This window comes from Desmodus rotundus, chromosome 2 (assembly GCF_022682495.2).
Source record: "Desmodus rotundus isolate HL8 chromosome 2, HLdesRot8A.1, whole genome shotgun sequence".
In the NCBI taxonomy this organism is placed as follows: domain Eukaryota; kingdom Metazoa; phylum Chordata; class Mammalia; order Chiroptera; family Phyllostomidae; genus Desmodus; species Desmodus rotundus.
Window position 1 is genome coordinate 84,238,473 of NC_071388.1, and position 22,273 is coordinate 84,260,745.

Below are 22,273 nucleotides of genomic sequence, written 5' to 3' on the forward strand. Positions count from 1 at the left end.
GCGTTTGAAGTAAGTTTAATTATCCTTGTTTTGCATTTTTCCTGATGAGACATTAGCTGTTATTTATGTCATTGTTTTTCTGAACAAACTTTCCGTGGCTACTTTCATGTCATTCTTTTTATATTTATCGTTCCTTTTGGGGGTTGCTGAGCTTCTTGCATTTGCAAGTTAATGGAGATCATTAAATCTGGGAATATGCTTATTGTTTCTTAAAATGTGTTTCCCGCCCATTCTCTTTTGCTTCTCCTGTTGGGACTCTAATTACACGTATATCAGTCTGAACAATATGGTCTCACTGGGGACCTGCTGTTTTTCCACTGTCTTACTCTTCTTGGAGGATATATAATTTATATTTTTGTCCTTAAGTTCACTACTGAGATGTTCTTCTGTCACCTCCAATCTGATAATAAGACAACTTAGTGAACTCTTCCTTCCAATGTGGTAGTTTTAATTTGGAGAATTATATTGACTTCCTTTTTTATGCTGAGATTTCTATCTGTTCTCTCATTGTTACCATATCTTTCTCTAAGTCTTTAAAGATGTGATATAATAACATTTAAAGTTCTCACCTGCTAATTCTGATGTCTGTGTTGTCCAAGGACATTCTCTGAAATTTGGGTTACATTTTTCTATTTTTTGTGTGTATGGTAACTTTTTTATTATATACTAGTCTTTTTGGTGCGATATGCTGTAGAGATTGTAGTTTCTGTCATATTCTCCTAAAGGATGTGGATTGTTTTTCCCAGCAGATATTATTTTACTGGTGTTTTTTTTTAATCTTCAGAGGTTACTTTTATATTTTATATGGCAGATGTCTTAGGGTGAATGCTAAATATATTATCTTCAGGTGGCTTTTCTGGGATTTTAATAGAAAGACCGATGTGTTCGCTGAGAAATTCTGGCTTGGTGAGCTTCAACTACGACCTCTGTTTCCCTGTGTGGGTAGTAGCTAAACCTAGGTCAAGTTTTGGGGCTTTCTGCTAGACTATGTGGAATTTCTCCCACAGATACACAGTTTAGGGATCACCTAAGGAATATTGTATTTTACACACAAATCTGTGGCTTTCTTCTTTCTGTGTTTTTTCCCCTTCATTTCCAGCTTTTGTTTTCATTATACTGTGTCTCTCCAGCTGGCAGGTGCCCTCGGAGGAAGTGCTATGTGAAAATGGAGCTCACCCAGTATAAGGATCAAATTCCCTTTTTTTCTACTTTCTCTTTTTCATTCTCAAGTTTAGTCAAACAGTTTATTCTCTATTTTTCTGACAATTTGTAATTGTCATAAATGTAAGGATTAACAAAATTCAAGGTTTTAAAAAACCATTGCTATAACCAGCATTATTTTCAGGATTCATGGGATATAATACCAGCAGTGGGATTGCCCGGTCAAAAGTCAGTTCCATCTTTAGTTTTCTGAGGAAACTCCATACTGTTTTCCACAGTGGCTGCACCAGTCTGCATTCCCACCAACAGTGCACTAGGGTTCCCTTTTCTCCACAACTTCACCAGCACTAATTTGTTGATTTGTTTATGATGGCCATTCTCACCAGTGTGATGTGATATCTCATTGTGGTTTTAATTTGCATCTGTCTGATGGCTAGTGATGCTGAGCATCCTTTCTTATGTCTCTGGGCCCTCTGTATGTCTTCCTTGGAGAAGTGTCTGTTCAGGTCCTCTGCCTATTTTTTAATTGGATTGTTTCTCTTCCTGGAGTGGAATTGAGTGAGTTCTTTACGTATTTTGGAGATCAAACCCTTGCCAGAGGGTATTATTGACAAATATGTTTTCCTATACAGTTGGTTCCCTTTTCATTTTGCTGATGTTTTCTTTAGCCATGCAGAAGCTTTTTATTTTGATGAAGTTGCATTTGTTTATTCTTTCCTTTATGTCATTTGCTTTAGGGGACATATCAGTGAAAATATTGCTGCACGGGATATCTGAGATTTTCCTGCCAATGTTCTCCTGAAGGACTTTTATGATGTCATGACTTATATTTAAGTCTTTTGTCCACCTTGAGTTTATTTTTATGTATGGTGTAAGTTGGTGGTCAAGTTTCATTTTTTTGCGTGTAGCTGTCCAGATCTCCCAACACCGTTTGTTGAAGAGGCTATTTTTGCTCCATTTTATGCTTCTGCCTCCTTTGTCAAATGTTAATTGACCATAGAGACTTGGGTTCATTTCTGGGCTCTCTGTTCTGGTCCATTGGTCTATGTGTCTTAGAACCAGAATTTCTTACAGTGCATGTTTTACATCAAAGGTGTAAAATCATTGTGTCTTTAACCTTAGTATACCTTCTTCTTTCCCAAGCAGGTCAAAGCGAGTTGGAAGAAATCAAAACTGCAAAATCGATTTATTATATTTGAATTTTTTTATTAGGATATGCCTTTAGAACAGCGACTCACTTGTCTATCACTCTCTCTGGTGGCTCCAAATGAGTTGGAATTTTCACATTAGAGGCAAAGAATAGTAGTTAATGAAGTCAGTTTGAAAGAGAAAAAGAGAGACATACAGACAAAGGAGCAGTAAAGAGAAAAAGAACGAAGGAAAATCGAGGGCTGAGAGAATGCAAACAGAGTAAAAGAAAGGAGAGGAGAGGAGAGGCTTTGAGAACCATGATTCTCGCCCTCATTGCCACAATGTCTTACTGATTTACAGAAATTATAGTTACTAGTACATATTGGAGTAAATACTTAGGAGCTATTAGAATAATCAAGGTACATGTTTATGCATATAATTTTCTGCAGTTTTATTTGAAATGATTGGAGTAAGACCTCACTCAAGTTCTGCCACTCACTGTAGTATCCTCTCTATTTTATTGTCTAAAAGAAAGCAGCTGGGTATGTATGAACTTTATATTGGTGAATCCTGGTATCATAAGGAACAGTAAAAGGACACAGATATAAATATGAACAACCAATTAACATGTTTTCTATGTTGTATGTGTTGTATACTACGCTCCAACAATATAGTAAGCTAAACAAAAGAAAATTTTGCTAGGAGCATCACAGTGACCCTGGCCAGGGCGGCTCAGTTGGCTGGGTGTCATCCTGCAGAACAGAAGGTCATGGGTTCAGGTCTGGATCAGGGCACATGCCTGGCTTGTGGGTTTGGTCCTCACTGGGACGCATGCAAGAGGCAATGTTTCTCACATTGAATATTCTCTCCCTCTCTCCTTTCTCTTCTCTCTAGAATCAATAAAAGAAAAAATATTTTTTATAAAAGAACATCATAGTGAAGAAAAAATATTTTTGCAGTGAGATCAGTTTAATTCATCAAAAGATACGTATTTGGCTGCCTCCATATGCATTCAGTGTATTATGTGCTGTGGGTAAAATAAAAAGAAAACCTGTCCTTATTTTCAAGGAGTTTATTATACTCATGTTGAGAAGAAAGAGTTTGCCCAAACCGGAAGTGTCAGGAGATAGATGGCTGGAGATTTGGGTGGAGACTCGTCAAAGAAAAGAGATGGACCTCTGTATTTAGGGCCTGGAGAAAGTAAGACATGTAAAAAAAAAGAAAGGACTAGATATGCAGAAAGTCAATACAGTCAATAATCAAGAGAAAAAGTAACCAAGCAGATTCATGCATAATTTAGATGCTATAGTTAACAGACAAGGGTATTAAAATAACTCTTAATATCTTAAAAGTGGAAGAAAAGATGGTCATTGGAGATGAATGAAACAGAGAATTAAATACATTATAAAATATTTTACAATCAAATTGACATTTTAGACCTGGAACTATAATATTGAAAAAAAAGATTTTGGTGGATGAATTTAAAAACAGATTGGCCACAGCAGAGCACAAGAGAAGGAAGCTGGCACACAGATCAATGGAAAACACGCAGAAGGCAGCACAGGGAGGAAAAAGAAGCGAGATGACACATAAGAGCATAAGAGACGCGGGACCCACAGAAGATCTAACTTATGTGTCTGTGAAATCCTGGAAGGAACAAACACAAGATTGTCCATCACCAGTAAAATACATAAGTAAATTGTGATTTATTCACCTCATGACAAGCTATACAACAACGAGAACAGAACGCCTACGACTGCAGGCAGCACTATATGTGAACATCACAAAGGTTGACTTTAAATAACGCACAGACAACAACGAATACGTGTGTTGTGATTCCATTTACATTCAAATTACAAGAGCAGGTAAAACTATTCTTTGGGAAGCCAGGATTGTGGTCACCTTTGGGAGGTGACAGTGACTGGCAGGGAGCACAATGTGGCACTTCAGGGTCGGCAACTATCCCGTTGCGTGAGCGGGGTATAGGTTGCATTCACGCATCCAGCCTTTGGAAATTTATTGAACTGTACTTTTATGATTGGTACATTATCTTGTATGGATATTACTCTTCCACAAAAGAAAATTTAAAAGGATTTATGGGTTTAAAGAAAGTCCAGGCTTTAAAAAAACTTCCTAGCAAGCATTCTAATTTACCACATTTCACATTTCACTGTTGAGATTACTAATATTTTATTAGCTATTAATAATGTAACTTATTAGCACAAGAGAATAGACCTCATATCATGGTGACGTATATGAAGTCTATCCCGAAGGTATAGACTTTTTCATAGCCATGCACTATGAAAAATAGAGACGTTTATTGAAAAGGATATAAGAAACATTGTACATAGGAAAGTGATGCTTCAGTCTCCTTCAAAGTAGGCACCTTGGGACCTCACACAGTTTGCCATCATCAGCCCCGTCATATTTTCCTGAATCTTATCAATGGTCTGAAATCTCTTCCCTTTCAAAAGTGATTTTAGTTTTGGGAAAAGCCAGATGTCACAGGGCACCACATCTGTGCTGTAGGGGATCTGAGTCACCTGGGTGATTTGACTTTCACCACAAATCTCTGCAGGAGCCATGATGCCTGAGCAGGCGCATTGTCGTGGTGAAGCTGCCAGTCACCAGTTGCCCATAGCTGCAGCCTTCTGAGTCATCCAAATAGTTTCTGCAGAGGAATGTGCAATCTTATCAGAAAATTGGATGCAGATTTGTTGCTCTACTCAGTCATTTTGAATATGATGGCCACACAGTACACATGCTCACTCAGTGGCGTCTATGGCCCCACGGACTAGTACAGTGACGTCGTCACTGTTTATGCTGTGCATTCCAGTCCACTCTCCTTGGCTGCCAGCTTATGTCGGTGTTGCACAAACTGTTCTTGTTATAGTAGCAATGGCTGGATTTTAGCGGGACAGACCTTCCTCTGTGTGTTTGTGTGTGCGCACGTGCACGCACACAGTAGATGGTGAGTGTATACATAAGATATACATACATATATGTATATTATTTTTTTTAAATATATATATATATATATATATTTAGAGAGAGGGGAAGGGGGAGAGAAACATCAGTGTGCGTTTGCCTCTTAAGCCCCGCTGACTGGGGACCTGGCCTGCAACCCAAGCACATGCCCTCACTGGGAATCGAATCAGCAAAACTTTGGTTCACAGCCTGGCACTCAATCCACTGAGCCACACCAGCCAGAGATACATCTTATTCTTTATTTGCTGGCAAATATATATGATCAAAGAGGTTGCCATTCACTGTGTGTGTACCATTTTAGTATAAGGTAGAAGGTACGTGTGTAAATATGTATGACTCAAGACTCAAACTTACAATGCATTGTCATTTGCATTGTCAAATACCTTTCCTGTAGAGTTCCATCACACGCGACAGGACTTAATCATGATGACAGAGTTGGGGGTTCTCTCCTGCCTTATTCATAGCCTTGGATGCCTGTAGTTTAAGCTAAACTAAGAATTTTAAAATCACAAATTGAATATATACGAAACATCATGAACGTCCCAGTGTGAATGAGCTGTATGTCTCTGTCTCACTTGGACATATGTCAGACACCATTACAACCCTCTTTCTAGTAAGATTAGGATTCTTGGCAAGTGAGTTAAGAAATTGTATTTAGAGACTAAAAATGCTTTTCGAGAAAATGGAGTTTTCTACGCTAGCTTCTAGGATTATATAATTTCTAAAAAGTAGAAGAACTACTAGGAGTTACATGGCCATGATAATTCGAAGTATATCACTGTGATCCCCCTGACGTGCTTACAATAGGGAGTGAGTGAGGGAAAGAAGGAAGGGCAGAAGGAATAAAAGACAGAGGGAGGGAGGGAGGGAGGGAGGGAGGGAGGGAAACAGGAAAGCAAATGAGACACTCTTGGAAATACAGTATGGATTTCTCCTGAGTGGTCACAAAACCAAGAAAGAATGTAACTGTGTGCCTGGTTTCAGCTCTTAAAGGACGGAACCCGGCCGGTCATGTGAAACCAGGGCAGCCACTAGGCGGTGGTTCTCAAACTTCAGCTTGCAGCAGAGCCGCTAGGCCTTGTGTACCCTGGACTGCATGCCCCAAGCCCGCAGTTTCTGCTTCCGTAGTTCTGTTGCTGGGCCTCTGAATTTGCACTCCTTTTGCATTCCCAGGGGTGCTGATACTGCTGATCCGTGACCTCTATTTGAGAACCTCCACATTGGAGCTGCTTTAGCTTCAGGTGCCACCAACCTTTTATCATAAACTTGGCTCTCACTTTGTTTTTTCCCTCATTTGGGGATTTGCTCATTGATTTTAGAAAGAGAGGAAGGGAGTGAGAGAGAAATAGAGACAGAGAGAGAAACATCAGTGTGAGAGAGAAACATCGATTGGTTGCCTTTTGTATACAACCTGACTGGGAATTGAACCTGCAACCTTGTGGTGTAGGAGCCTACACTCTAACCAACTGAGCCAGCCACCTGGCCTTGGCTGTGTCTCTTTTTAATCTTGCTTTTGATTTATCCAATAAACAGAATCCATAACAAAGACACAGAAGATTGACTCAACATGGATGCATAGTAGAGAATGCTAAAAAGGAAAAGACCCTCATGAAAACTCCCTCAGAAAATTTTTGCCAGAACTGTTTGCCCAAAATAAAATTTTTTACTATCAAGCGATAATAATTACTTTCCAGAAAGGGGAGAGAAAAACAACCCAGCCAAAAACATGATGCACCTAAGTATGTATAGTCTGTTTTCAAAATAATGGGTTCGTTTTCTCCTAGTGTGTATTGAAATGGGTTCTGCTACCGATCGAGGCCAACAGACGTGGAATGGTTCACACTAGTGATTTGCCTGCATTAGACGTAAAACACCTGCTTTACAAAGATGCACTCGTGTTAACCCTAAATTTTTTTTAAAAGAATAATGTGTGCATGTCAATGTAATAATGTTCATTATGTTCCTCTGTAGGACCGCATCTAAACATGTAAACAAGGACCTTGGGAATCTAGAGGAAAATAAAAAGTTAGAAGAAAACAATCACAAAACAGAAGCCTAAGAGACAAACTGTTTTAGTCGTCCAGGTGAGTAGGCTGTGCGAGGCTTACAGAAATAACTCCCAAGAAAGTATGAAACACCCTGTGAGATGCAAGGGAATGCCTTGACATTAAGATGCTTCATAATCGAGGCTTTTAAAACAGGAGAGGGGTTTTTCAAAAGCAAACTTTGGTAATTCAGGTGTTCTCAGAAGAATGTAATCTCAGCCATTTCCCTATCCTCCAGACAAATAAGTATTATCCTCTGAATAATTAAAAATGAATTTTGAGATTTTAACATTTAATTAGTGTTTTGTATTCTCTTGGCAGCACAAATTTTGCTGAGTTCAAAGAAGCTTAATTTCATAAATTGATATTTTGGTTGGATGAGTGCTGATTCTAATACTTTAAATTTATTTTTAAAAGCAATTATGAGAATAATTTTAAAATATAAAAATCTTAATCCAACAATTTAAGATACTTAGAAGTGTCAGAGTGTTTATACAGCCATCTCCCAAATCCTTTCAATGGAAGTGCTGACGACTTTGTGTGTACACACACACACACACACACACTTTTGCAGGTAGTGTGTATACCATATGCATACGTGTGTCTGTATATGCCCTACATGCATGTGTATAATGCATAGATAAACATTACCTGTATTGCATGTCTTTACATGGAATAACTATATGAGTGTCGTTTTTTAAGAGAAGCCAGCTGGACAAGTTATTCTGTGTGCCCCTGAGTGAGAATAACTGTTCCTATGGCTTGCTTATCTGAAATTAAAATCCCCACCAGCACAGTGCAACTTTGATTCATTACAAATGAGCCGTAGTCACAATTTCGGTATGTCACCCAGACAACCCCGTAGAGAAGACACGGGCATGGGAACAAAATCGCAGTCGGAAGGGCGCACACAGGAGGGGAAATAGAATAGTGTAAGTAGGACACTTCTCAAATCTGCAGACCAGGGTCTCCAGCTGACTGCGAGAGAGAAGTGAGAACTGGGTTCTTTCCCCATTTCGCCTTTAATTAGAAGTCAGGTAGGCAGCATTTCTACCTGTTTGGGTTTTTTTTCCCTGCTTCTCTAGGTTTCATTCTTCAAACTTTCATAAACATAGCTTTTTACCTTCTGCTATCTTCAGAACTGGATAGAGTAAATCCCCACCTTGACGAGAAAGCCCACAAAAGACAGAGATTTGAAGGGATACGTGAATTTTGTAACCTGAAGAGAACAGAATAAAAAATTTCCCTGAAAACCTTCATAATCTTCATACAAATTAAGCAATGTTCATAAAGAATAAAGACTCCAAAATTCCAAAGCATTATTTGCAGAAGGGCCATTGCATGCCTGGGACTGCAGATAGCTTCAGGGCTTCAGGGACGGTGGAGTTTTGTGAAAGTCTCCTATAAAGTAACTGCTGTCACTTTAAGTACAGAGCATGTGTTGATGGTGAGAAGTGATTGCTATGGTAACTTACTAAATTATGGTTTTTTTCGTTATTTCAGAGAAAAAAACTATATAGGCCAAATGAAGCATGAACGTGGATTGTATTTAAGACATATACAAAGACATTGACAGCAATTCGTGGTTCCGATATTAAGCAGTTCTTTCTACCAAGCTGTCACAGGATGTCAGAGAATTATCTCAAGTCAAACAATGAAATGAAATTGCAAACAATAACAAGTTTTGGCAGCCATGATGATAGGTCCATGTTGTGTTTGGTTTGATTTTTTCTTTTCTGTAAATGTCTGCACTGAGGATTTTCTTTGGGTTTGCCTTTTCTGTAAATTTTTTACGTAGCTATTTTTATACACTGTAAGCTTTGTTCTGGGAGTTGCTGTTGATCTGATATATAATGTAATGTTTTTATTTCAGTTGTCTGTATGGATAATCTGAGCAGGTACATTTCTGATTCTGAGTGCTATCAGCAATGCCCCCAAACTTTTTCACAAGCACCTAAATCCCAAAGGTGGCAGCTTGTGAAGACCGGGGGCACAAACATCGCCCTGTTCCAAAGCTGTGGTTTTTATCATGAAATGGGGAGGCAGAGAGTCAGATTGATAAGCACCAGATGAGCTGAGTCTGTGAATGCACCACCCGCCGACTCTCAGAAGCAAATCACACGTGCGAATACACATATGTACATAACGACAGTCCTCCCAAACTACATGTCTGCCTAGACTGAGAACAACACAACAGAAATTGGGTAACACTTACCTTTAGAGACTCCTGCTAGTAAGTTATTTTCTGTCAAAAAAACCCCACAAAAAAACCAATGTGTGAGAGACAGTTTGAAAAAAATCACGGATTACATTTCCATTTTCATAATGTAAATCACTGTATTTAAAAATTGTTGTTAAATCCTTTGGGTTATCCACTGCCTTAAAATTATACCTATTTCCTTTTTAAAAAGATACCAGTCAGAATTGGAGATTTTTAACAGTGGTCATTATCAAAGCTGTGTTATTTTCCACAGAATATAGAATATATATATTTTTTCGTGTGTGTTTTTGTTAACTACGCTACAGATATTGAATGCACTTGAGATAATTTAGTGTTTTTAACTGATACATAATTTATCAAGCAGTACATAAAAGTGTAATAATAAAATGTCTATGTATCTTTAGTTACATTCAAATTTGTAACTTTATAAACGTGTTTTATGCCTGAGGAACTTTTTAGAGTGGTAGTATAAATGGAAACTTTTTGAAGTAGACTGGATATGGGCCAATAGCTACTTGTGAATAGACTTTTAAACTTTGTTCTTTCAAGCAGAAGCCTGGATTCTGGGAGAATACTGCACAGCCATTTTTGTCCCAGGATTTACATAACTTTATAGAAAAAGAAAATGAACATCAGATTTCCAGGTATAAAACTGTGTTCTTTGGGAGGAGGAGGAAAACTGGTGTTTGTTTTTTTAGACTGTTGGAATAAAAATTATGAAGGCAATGAAAAATAAATTGAAGATAAAAGTGAGAGGGAGATTAGGAATAATATTTTGCCACTTCTGCATTATTTAGAAACACATGTTATTGTACATTTGTAAACCATTCACTGTCTGGGCTGTAGTAGCTCAGTTTAACGAAAGCTTCTTGTAGTGGATTGGTATGGATTAAATACATGTAATACCCTATTAGACTCGAAGCTGTGTAAAATATTAGGGGAAAAGAAAATATGTTATTTTGCCTCTAAACTTTGATTTACTGAAGTTTTATTTGGTAGGGAGAAAATTGGATTTTGGTCTATATTTAAACCAAAGTGAAAGGGGAAAAACCAAAGTTATTTGTTTTGCATGGCTAAGCCATTCTGTTATCTCTGTAAATACTGTGATTTCTCTTTTTTTCTTTTCTTTTTAGAATTTTGTTAAAGAAATTCTAAAATTTTTAAACACCTGCTTCCATAATAAACCACGAACACTAAAATGAAATCATTTCCATATAAATACTTTTCTGTTAGTGTGAAAGGTCAAAGGGTCAGTCTCGCTCCTAAGCTGTTACTTGCAGAAGGGAGCAACGTGAGGGTAGAAAGAGGGATATACTATAATTATTTATTGGCTTTCACTTGCTATGGTTAAGAAGGTCCAAAAGCAGCTGTCGTAACCTCGAGAGCAGAACCTGCAAAGCTCAGAGCTCTGGACAGAAAGCAGAAAGTTTGCCGGGCAAAGCAGGGCAGTGTGGCAATGGCTGAACCAGGGCCGGGATGAGACGGAACGCCTCTCTGTGTGACAGCTGTGGTGGAGCCGCACCGCGGGGATGGGAAGGAAGGTCGTGCACTGTCCTCGACTTCCCAGGTGGCTTCTCTTCAATTTAATTCTTCGGCAACAAGAGGCAGGTTTCGCCAGTTCAAGTTTCACTCCCAATCTTTGATTACAGGAACTGTATGTGGAAATGGATTAACATACCCATCTATGCCTAAAAGATAATAAAACTGAAATATGTCTTCACATATCTCCCCCAGCTGTCTGCCTCTTGTCTAAACTAGGATATTTATGTATAGAAAGCATTTGTCTTTATTAAAGAGTAGAAAATTCACTGTGACTCTTCATCTCTCAGGAGAGCGAGTGCAGCAAAATGACACTGTTACACCTCACTACTATGCCACTTTCGCCAGCCCTAGATTTCACCTATGACTGGGTCTGTGATGCGTGTGTCTCTGTCTTTAGCGACACGATCATGCTCCCTGTGGGCGTCTCACATGGCTGCTCTAGGAACTTAGTTAAGAGGATGTATCCTATCCCTTTCTTCCCACCATTAACGCACCATTCAGGGTACAATCTGGAGGTGCATGCGCATGAACTCTCATAGAAATGCTTCACCTTTAAAACAAGGCAAAATTGGCTGTGTACATCCATATTTATTGAGCCCACATAATGTGCTAAGGCCAACCATACATTATCTCATTTAATCCTTAATACTTGTAAATTGTATTGAATATACCCCCTTATTTTATAGCTGAAAACTAAGGTTTAGAGAGCTTCCATAATTCCTAAATGTGTTTAGCTTCTGCGTAGGTAAGTTCAGTATCAAATAGCAGATCTGACTCTAAAGGCCATGTTTGCCCCAAGCTACTATATTTCCCAACCTTCTTCAATCAAGAAATCCTCCTTTTTATAACATGTAAAATTGGGAAATATTGACACATGAACTGGTTATACCATCTATAAAGGATTATTCTAAGAAGTTCAAATCATAGAATATGACAATATAATATAATTTTCCATCCATATTTGGATGATTAGATATTTTAATAGATATACAATTACATTTGTGTTTATTTAAAACACATGTTTAAAACTGATGTGTATATATATGTGATACATTGTTGAACACACATATATTCCTGACATATACTAAGCACCTATTATGAGAGAGACTATACTGATGCATTATTTATGAGGGGAGACCAAAAAATACCAGAATTATCCTCTGGAGGGTGGGCCCTGTTATAGTACAGGGTTCCCCTGCTAGGTGAATGTTCTAGGAACCTGTCTGTATCAGTGTACCAGCTGGTGCTGTTGTGAGAGGCTGTGTCAGCTTCAGTGAATTTTTTTAAAGACTCTTTTAAATTGTTTGCTCATTTCATGATGAGTGACTTGCGGGTGCACCTGCCCACACAGCACTGAGTGTTCAGCAGTTTTTGACCAAAAATAGCATGACCCCTATACCCCACCCTCTTTATTCACCCAACCTCTCCCAGAGCAACTTTTTTTGTTTCCTCAGATGAAAAAAGTCCTCAAAGAGAAAAGTTTTGTCAAAGTGGAAAAGGTGCAACAAAAAACAGTAGAAGCACTAAAAAAGCATCAAAATGGCTGAGCTCAAAAACTGTTCTGAGCAGTGGAAAAACTGTCTTGATGGGTGTACCGTATCACATGGAGAGCACTGTGAAGGTGACTGAAGTTTAAACATGTAAGAACAAACACACAATATTTTCCAAATAAATTCCAGGGCTTTGGGGTCCCCCTTGTACACTTTCATTTGAATCTGCTCAATTTCCTGCTACAGGAGGTGCGACCTCCACTTTACAGATCAGAACATCGTGAACAACTTTGTCTGCAGTCGCAGACGTGGGAGGTGGTTAAGCCCAGAGCTAAGCTCAGGACACCAAAGTCCTGCTCTATTTGCTACACGGCTTACCTCCCTGCTATGAGAAGGTATATCTACCCATGCTTGGGAGGGCTACCAAAAGAGAGAGATTTGCATTGAATAATTTATTTGATCTCCTTAGTGACTCATGTCACTCATATTCAAAGGGGTACATAAAAACTGCTTTGAAAACAAATTATATAAGTATTCATTTTTATTATATATCTAAAGAATTAAATGGGAAATCTTTACCATTAAAAACATCAGTACAGTAGATTTGACTTTAGAAGTATACTTTAATAATAAAAACACTTCAGTTAAACATAGAATGTATATTCCTCATCTAATCTTAATTAAAAAATGTTGTACTTGCTGTGTTTGGGAAACATGAAGTTCCAAAGCTGGGGTGCAGTGTTTCCCAGCATTCTTTCTGCACCTATTCATTATCCTTTTTCTAATTCAGTTGTGTTTTTTCCCCAAATCTGTCCTCTCTCATTTTTCCTTATGAACACACCTCAAATGCAGAAGTGTTCATTGGAAAATGAACACACAGGCGATCGAATGCAAAAGCTAACCCCATTCTCAGGTTACCTGTTCTGCCCCTTTTTGTTAGCTTTGGGAAAGATTTTACGTTGTGACGGCCACACCGCTGAATGAATGGGAGAAAAGGTATTCGGATCACATGCGCATGTGTGCGCTCACAGCAGAGCACACACACATTGTGGGCTGTTTCACCCCATTCTCCTCACCAGAAAAGGAATTGCTTAAATAAATACGAAATGTCTGTAAAATAAGAAGCAGCGTTCGGGTGAGAACATGCATGGCACTCTGCTGCGAGACACCCACCAGCGCAACAGGTACCGCAGCCCGCACTTGTCCTGACAGCTGCAATGCCATTTGAGTGAGTAAACCTAGCCCTATACAGCCCGTGCCGCCAGGAAACAAATGAGGGCCTCAACGTGGCAGAGGCTCGACAGAAGTAATCAGAGTTTTGAGAAAACGCGTGTGTTCAGAGAGCGGAGACTGATCTCCGGAAGGTGTAGCGTTGGATAAAATGTGCCGCTGGAAGCTCACAGCCCCTCACTTTAAACTATTCGTAAGAGAATCAAAATTAAATACCAGCTTTTCCCATAAATGTTTTCTTTCTGATTATATTTTTGCAGGTAAGCCAGAATAAATTGAGCTTCAATTAACATTTTAAATTGATGGTTTGATTCACATACCATCTAAGATACTCACTTCTACAGAAATAACAGTTGAAATTTGGGCAGCCCTGTACAATTCTTTGAATTCTCTTCAGTAAGAAATAATGTGTAGTGAAATAAGATGGAGTTATTGCTTGCAGGTTGGTTCACAGCCCTCTTCCTGGTTGGCCTATTAAGGAAATGGAATATTTCTGTTAAAAAAGGGTTTATGCCTAAGCATTAGAGTCATTCCTTGGAAGCTAAATTGTTACTGAAAATCCAATTTACCCAGAAATTCTGGGCTTCGACATCGTGGGCAATGATAGTGCAGCTCCTTTTTTTAGCCTGATTAGAATCGTCCACCAAAAGCTTTCAAATATCTTTGTATTGCGAAACAGAGACATCACCTATTGGTGAATCTGAGTCCAAGAGAAAGTTTATTGCTTTAAACTGAATCTTTTGCAGATTCATTTAAAAGAGTCATCTGTGCGTTTTCTTAATTTAGAGAACTTTGTTTTTCATATATAATATTTGCATACACGCTGTTTAAAAGATGATGAATTTTTGGTCATCTTGGGAATACCACAAAAACAACTGATAGACCTTCCCCCACATTCCTAACTGATAATCTGTTAAAAAGTTGCCTGTAGTGACTTTGTTACTCTTTCATTCTTTTGAGTTATTTTTTCTTGAATGTGATAAAATAATAAAATATCAATGTACTTCCTGGTTATCGTGACAGGACTTCCGCTTTTTTGTACCAATGATAATGGCATTGTATGGAATCAGTGTTCAATTCAGAGGTTGGGCAGATTTATAACTATTAATGCTGTTGTTTTTGTGGGATTTCTGCAACAAAGGTGAGCCTAAACTGGCACTGACCCCTCAGCATCAATGCCCAGTGACTCTTGGCATTGCACTCGAGAGAATCTGGCACTGAGGCAGGTTTGTTGGTCCGTCTTCATCATTCTCCACTGTTACTGTTGGAAGAAGGGTGTGTGTGTGTGTGTATATAGGTTGGGGGTGGGAAATCTTCTCAACTTCTCTTTTGAAATTATTTTTCCAAGCATTTGATTCAATGAGGAAATCATGTGGTTGGGAGCAAAGTCAAATGGACTTTACCAAAACTGTTCACATTCCAAGTTAGAAATAGAAGACCAAAACAGAGCAGCAGAGGTTTAGAAAGTTGGGTGAGCACAGGAAGCTGTTCAGTTATGATGCGATTCTGCCTATCAGCTAAAGCACATACATTTACAATGGCATTTAACTGGGCTTTTGCTGAAAGGTGACTTTATGAGATGACCCATGTCAGCAAAAGTTCACACAGTCTGATTTTGCCTTTGGCTCATGTGTTCTTCTTAGACAAAGCCACCACAGCTCTACCAAAGCACAGGGCCCCGATACCACAATGCCGGCCCTGTCTTTTCATCCTCCTTTGTGTGCATTTCAGAGCTGCTTCGTAAACTTAAATGCTTTTGCGAAAGCATCCTCTTCCTGTTTCTTTCACATCCATTTGTTGCATTAGATACCCTAACTCTTTACCTTTACCTGTCTCCTGCCCTGTGTATGTGGCTTTGCAGCTCTTCCCACAAAAGGGTCAGAGCACATTTCCCCACTCCTTGACATTAGGTTCGTCCATATGATTCACTTTAGCCAGTAAAGTCATGTGGAAGTGGAAGTTTCTCAGTTCTGAGTCTAGCCCTTAAGTGGCCTACCATGTCTCTTCTCAACCTCTTGTACTTCTCTAATTGCCATGGGAAGGACAAGCCGAGAAAAGCCTGTTTATGCCAAAAGGAAATTAAAGACACAGGGCAGATCTGCACCAGGTAAGGTGCCTCAGACAAGCCCAGGCTAGAGTAGGGCAAGCCCAGCCAAGATCAGCCGAGCCCAATCTGTAGCAGCTGTCAGTCAGGTGATCCACAGATACATGGGCTATTCTAATAAATGTTTTAAGCCACTAAGTTTTGAGATTGCTGTTATGCAACAATAGCTAACTGGTATACCTCTTCAGAGGCAACAAGTTCCTGGTTGTCTTATGAGGTCAGGATAATATCAAAAACATTCCTTTCTCACACACAGCCCTTCACACACAGCCCTCCACACACAGTCAGACCTACTTCGTTAAAGCTGTGATGACTAGACGTCCGTGCTTTTGAAATGTCCCTCTCTTCCCTGACCTTTCTGGGATCAGGACCCCCAACCCCACTATATGCTATTAAATATGCTTTGGCACCAACGTGTAGGAATTACTTGTAGTAATGCCAGGTGGCTGTTTAGAGATGTTTCTTGAGTATATAAATCACACCCAAGTCCCTTAGCAGTCTGGGCACATTTTGCGATCTGTCTGGCACCGGTCCCCATTTGTCCTTTCTCGTTGTTCTGAAAGTTCAGCATTCACGACACGTTCATATAATTGCTCTCTCTGTATGTCCACATAATTACATGCCAATACCTTTTATCAAATTAGAAATCATATTCAGGCTAGATATTCCACTGACACCGCGTTCCTCACCAAATGTCAGAATCCCTTAAAACTATTCTCAGCTCCAAAGGCCTAATTAGGTTTCCAGTTATTCATGTCGCTGGTCATTAGGACAACCATGCAAATCAACAAGGACTCAGGTACCCAGACACTAAATCAGAACATCCTAAAAGAAATCAAAATGTTTCCAACTGCATTTATTAACCTTTTCCCTAGACCCATAAAACTGCCCAGCAGAATGTTTCAGGGTAAAAAGAGGGAAAGAAGGACAGGGCTCTTTAATTAAGAAACAATTGGGAAGGAGTTACTAAACACACCCACACATACACATACCCTCACCCAATTTTCCTGCCGGCTATGCAGATCCCCAGTGTCCACTACGTCATGGATAAAGCATGGAGGCATGGTGTGAAGGCAGAGGTAGATGCTTCGTTTTTGTGTCCCCCCAGCTGGCACAGGGCATTTTTGAGAGACAGATGTACTTACCGGTTGTCGTGAGCGATACTCTAACCTTATGATTATCCACACTATAGTCTTTCCTATAAGCCAGCCTCCAGCCTTTGTCACCAGCCGGAGGTGCTGGGCCACCTATATTACTACCAGCCTTACAGGTAACAGCAGCTCCAAGGAATAGCAGTGAGCTGACACAGGTGACTATGCCATCCACTCAGTATTTTTAATGCAGATTCAATCCAAATCTATAATAACCCAATAACAATAATAACCACTTAGAAGCAGCCATCAATAACATCACAGAAGAGGAATAGAGGAGAGCAAACCCGAGTGCCAAGGTCCAGATCAGGTTCGGGTCTGGGAGGCAGCAGGTCAGCATCTTGCAAGACAGAGTCCACAGCGGCCTCAGAGTCAGCCAGAGCAAGGTCAAGTGGAGCAGCGGAGCATCTCTGGGCAGTCTGGCTCAGCTGCTCCGGGCTGTCTCAGGTCCTCTCAGCTCTCTCAGCCCTCTGCTCGGAGGCCTTTGCTTTCATACTCTTGTTTGATACAGTGTTGCATCAGCCTTTAACACGTGTTCTTTGTGCCACCTCGATAACCACAAGTTGATTATGTGGGCTCTACTGCGCATGCTCCGGGAGGGTGGTGTTACCCTGCAGACAAGCACGTGTGGTCTGCCACACTGTACTGCGTGAGCTGAGGGTTGTATCATACCCGTGTCATTGCTCTACTGCGCAGGCTCTAAACACGGCTTCTTAGTAGACAGGACTGATGCCATCTTAGATCAGCCCTGCTCTCCACATTGGTTAGATGGAAAAATAATAATCTTTAGAAAAACACAGGCTTTGAATGGACTTCTAAATAAATAGGGATCTGCAATTCACTAGCCGTGAGACCTTGAGCATAACAGTAAAACAGACCTTGAGGAAAACCCCTGAGCCTCGGTTGCCTCATCTGTAAAATGCAACGATACAGATTATGTTGGATCTTGTTCTTAACAGGATAAAATGCACAAGTTGAAAGGGCTGTTTCCAACTATTGAGTGAAAATTAGAGATCACTGCACAGCGAGGCAACCCAATTCAACAGAGTGTAGGTTCCAGACATGGAGGCAGTAAGCAAAAAAATAGGTATGTTTTTTACATACGAAAACTATAAGCAGTTTATTTTCCCACAGTGGGAAAGTGAAGTCTGTGAGAATTTCTGACTTGCTGGTGGTATTTGGTCTAATAGATTAGTCCTTGGGCAAATGCTGGCCTCACTGTTTGTCGTTATTCCTGAAAAGAGGGTCTTTTCCATGTATACACATGAATCGGTTCTTCTTTATGGCTGAAGCCAGATCTGGGCTACTCTCAGCAAGCCAGCTGTATTATCAAGGTTTGCCATAGTCAGAGGGAGTACCGTGCCTGCTAGGTATATAGTAAGTAGGCACTCAGTGTAGGTGCGCCTACCTTACTTTGCCTTGTCTACAACAGTTAGCAGCAATATGGCTGTAGGTGACCCCATACAGCTAAAACGAAGTGGCGTTTGGGGTGACATCCCCTCTTCCAGTTCAAACAGTTGTTACTTGCTTCCTTTGTATCTTAGTCCATTTCAACTGTGTGAGATGGTATGCTATGTTGGAGAAAAATAATAATAATAAAATAATTAAAAGACAATTTTAAATATCCTCTAAGGCCAGAGACCTTGAAGCCATCAGCAAATAAAAAACGTTCTACCTCCCTAGCCTTTTCCTTCCTCCTTTCCCATGCTCCAAGTCCAGAGAATCGAAGCTGCAGGTGCCAGGGTAGGAATGAAGACAGAAAGCAGTCACACCTCACTTCTGTGCCCATGTCTTAGAACAAAACGGAAAAAGGAAAAGGCTGGCCTTGGAATGAAGATTGAACCATTGATTAACGTCTTGGACTGGACACTCTTACTGAATGAGAGACTAAGTTTGGCGATTTCAAGTGACAACAGAACTGTCCATTACCTCCCATGAATCAAAAATTCCCGAGTCCTTCCCAAGTTCCCATCCAAGGACAGGGAACTTAAACATAAGATTCTCTTCATTCAGGAGTCCAGTGCTTTATATTGAAATCATTGAGTAAACAAGCCGGCAAACAACACGAGTGATCCTTTTGCCTCATCATTGCCTGGATAGCTAGGCCTTCCAAAGGAAGAATGAACATGTGCTATGGAGCCCCTAAGTCAGTTAGGCTGCTGGAAGAAATTAGGCGATTGGAGATAAGAACTATGTTACCGGTAATTCTTTCTTAGCATTCCTTTCCTCCACTTTTCTCCTCTTTCACAAGTCTTACCCACACATCAAATCCAGATAACACAAATTATCTCATCACCATTACAGCTAATGAGATGAGCTTTCTATGGTACACAATTACAAATTCAATTTTGTTAACAAATCCATCTTCCACTGCGTCCTGGTAGAAAACTTTGTGAACAGTGTTATAGAATCCTCACAATTACTGCCAGTGATAGTGGATTTAAAGGATTTGAGGTCATCGATCCAAACTAATGCATGGCCTGATTAGAAAGCACATGGCAAGACAATTCATCCTTTAAAGGATCTTTTACAAAATTAAAATAACACATGGTTACAGTATCATTTTCTTGAACTTCCTCTCCTCCCCCAAGCCCCTGGCAACCACCCTTCTACTTTCTGTCTCCGCTACGATTCCAAGTACCTGATACAAGAGCAATCCCACACTGTTTGTCTTTTTGCGACTGGCCTGTTTCACTTAGCTTAATGTTCTCAAGGTTTATCCATGTTGCAGCATTTTGCTGCTAATAATTAACATGCAAGGACAATCATTTCAAATGCAACATTTAATACCACTGTGTTCCTCCCTTAGAAGATGGCAATTTTAACCCCTTTATTATTATTTTGATTAATGCCAACAACTATATGTGACTGTGAAGGAACAGAAGCAAATCAAAGTTAGCACATTGATTTATTTACATTTTAATTACTGAAAATGATATGCTCTTTACCCTCTTTACCCCATGATATGAAGCAAAAGAAAAATATTTCCAATACAAAATAAGTAATTTGTTTCTATATGAAGAATCCAGAGAAATATATTAAATACAAATGACTGCGTGCATTTTAGGAAGATATATATTTTTGTGGATTCAAGGGACGAAAAGCAAAATCTGTAACACAGTAAATGACAGCAAAGTAACCCCAAAGGCAGTTCAGTTAACCAGGAACTCCCGTGCTGAGTGAGAGGGTCACCTGGGCCGCGCACAATACCTTAGAGAAACATAACCGAGATAATTTTATAAACCTCATTTACGTTTCCTTTGCCACGCTGCGGCTCTTTCTGCATTTCACTGAGCACCACGTTAGGCGGAAGTTTCTCTTCACCTTGAAGAATGTATGATATTCTGTAGAAGATAGCGCCGTCGGTATTTTTGTTTTAAAGTGTAAAACACACAAGCAAGTGTACACACACACCATCTATTCCTGTGATAGGGAAATAGTTTGAAGGTCAGAAAAGTAATTTCAGAAGAGTGTAAATTAATACAGTGGTACCTTGGGACTCATCGTTAATTCATTCTGGAACTCGTGACAAGTGCTGAAACTGACAAGTACCCAACCATGAAACATTTTCTCTTGTGGGGCGGCCTCCTGACTCATTCAAGTTCTAGCAAGTGTGATGAGTCCTGAGCAAGGCCGATGCTGAAACAGTGTTTTATCGTTAAAATGCAACGCGCATAGGGCTTGACAAGTTCTGAAGCCAACGAGTACCAAGTTATGACTGTAGTAGGGAAAGTAGATTTTCATTTCAACTTTGTTGATTTACTCGTGATGTTCCAGTTACGTGGAATGTCTTTCCCTCTGCAATCATCAAGTGTTTCTCTTTCTGTAAGACGAAAATCAAGCTGTGTAAAACTGTGACCTCAATTTTATCTTCTAATGACTTCCAAACACCTAAGCTAATGTTGAGTTCGTGAAAGACTCTTAAGAACAAATACATATAGGAGAGAAGGCAGGGAAGATGGGGAGAAGGGAGGCTGAGAGGGACAGAGATTGCCACAGTAATTCAAAGGAGGACTTAAACCCAGGCAGTCTGCTAGTGAGCTGTCCGGTCAGAGGCTGTCTGCTCACGAACGTGATGTTTTTTCACTACCATAGTTAGCAGTCCCGAGGCCAGTATTTCTCTTTCTCATATTTTAACACCTCAGTAATCAAGATACAAGTTGTGGTCAATGACATCTTACTTTTCCTGACAGCAATCATGATATAGTTGCCATTTTATAAGAAAATAGGAAAAGCTCCAGCACTGACACTTGCAAAATTAAATTTTGGTACATTGGAGGAAAATCAGAAGTACTCCTTTAACTTGTAGGATAGAAATGAGTGTAGGAACAGGTGGAAAAGACTGGGATCAAATGGGCTAAGTTCCAGGTGGAACTCAGAGGTAAACTACCTCTGTATCTTTCCAAATCTGGCTTAAGAGCCCAGCGCCGGTGGGTTTTAATTACGTATATTCTGGCTCTCAGTGGCACAAAGGAAAAGGTGTGAGAAAACGTAGACCTTGATGAACTGAAAAGCCATGTGGAAAAGCCATACTCTGAAGCATAAATTATTTTACGAATTCTTAGCCAACATCGTTTGTTAATTGTTGATTTTCTGTATGAAAATAGTGATATATAATTCAAAATGAATGTCTTAATAATACTATAGAAATTCCTTCGATAGGCAGCAAGTAAAAATTCTAAATTATGAAACATTGTGCCTACGTCAGTTGACAGCATTTTTCCTTCTTAATACACAAAATAATTGTGAGTCTTACAACTGTTGGCATTTTCGAATCAATAAAATGTAGTATATGATAAATAAAAAAGTCAAGGACAAATCACAAAGAGGGATTTGCATTAGCTGGAGAGGTATAAGCAATACTCTCTCCGATGAATTTGCTATTCTACAATCAAAAAAGCACTGACATTTAACTTTTGAAACTTCCTCTGTGTAAGTGCCGAGTGTCCTTGGAGAAGTTATTTAACCTTTCTGAAACCCAGATTCTTCATCTGGAAAGCAATGAAAATAGTGCCTTCCCCCACAGATTGTTGTGAGAAGTAAATGAGTGGAAGACACGCAGCACCTGGTGCCTAGCATACATACTCACAAGTGATTTCAGTGGATTTATTTTTGTGCATGTCTGCACACCTTTCAGCCGGATATTCAAGGTCTTCCTGAATACAGCACACTGCCTGTTACTTCCCATCAGAACTACATGCTCCTCCTTT

The 22,273-nt window shown here is 39.7% G+C and overlaps 1 protein-coding gene across 2 annotated transcripts in view; it reads left to right on the top strand.

The window, feature by feature from the left end:
- ALCAM (activated leukocyte cell adhesion molecule) overlaps positions 1 to 7,364 on the top strand; it is a 192,388-nt gene extending 185,024 nt beyond the window's left edge. For both annotated transcript variants that reach the window (XM_053918324.2, XM_053918323.2), the window contains one exon: positions 7,252 to 7,364. In XM_053918324.2, the coding sequence (XP_053774299.1) occupies positions 7,252 to 7,339 (88 nt within the window). In that variant the 3' untranslated portion in view covers positions 7,340 to 7,364. The remainder of the gene's footprint in view (positions 1 to 7,251) is intronic.
- Positions 7,365 to 22,273: the final 14,909 nt, after the last annotated feature.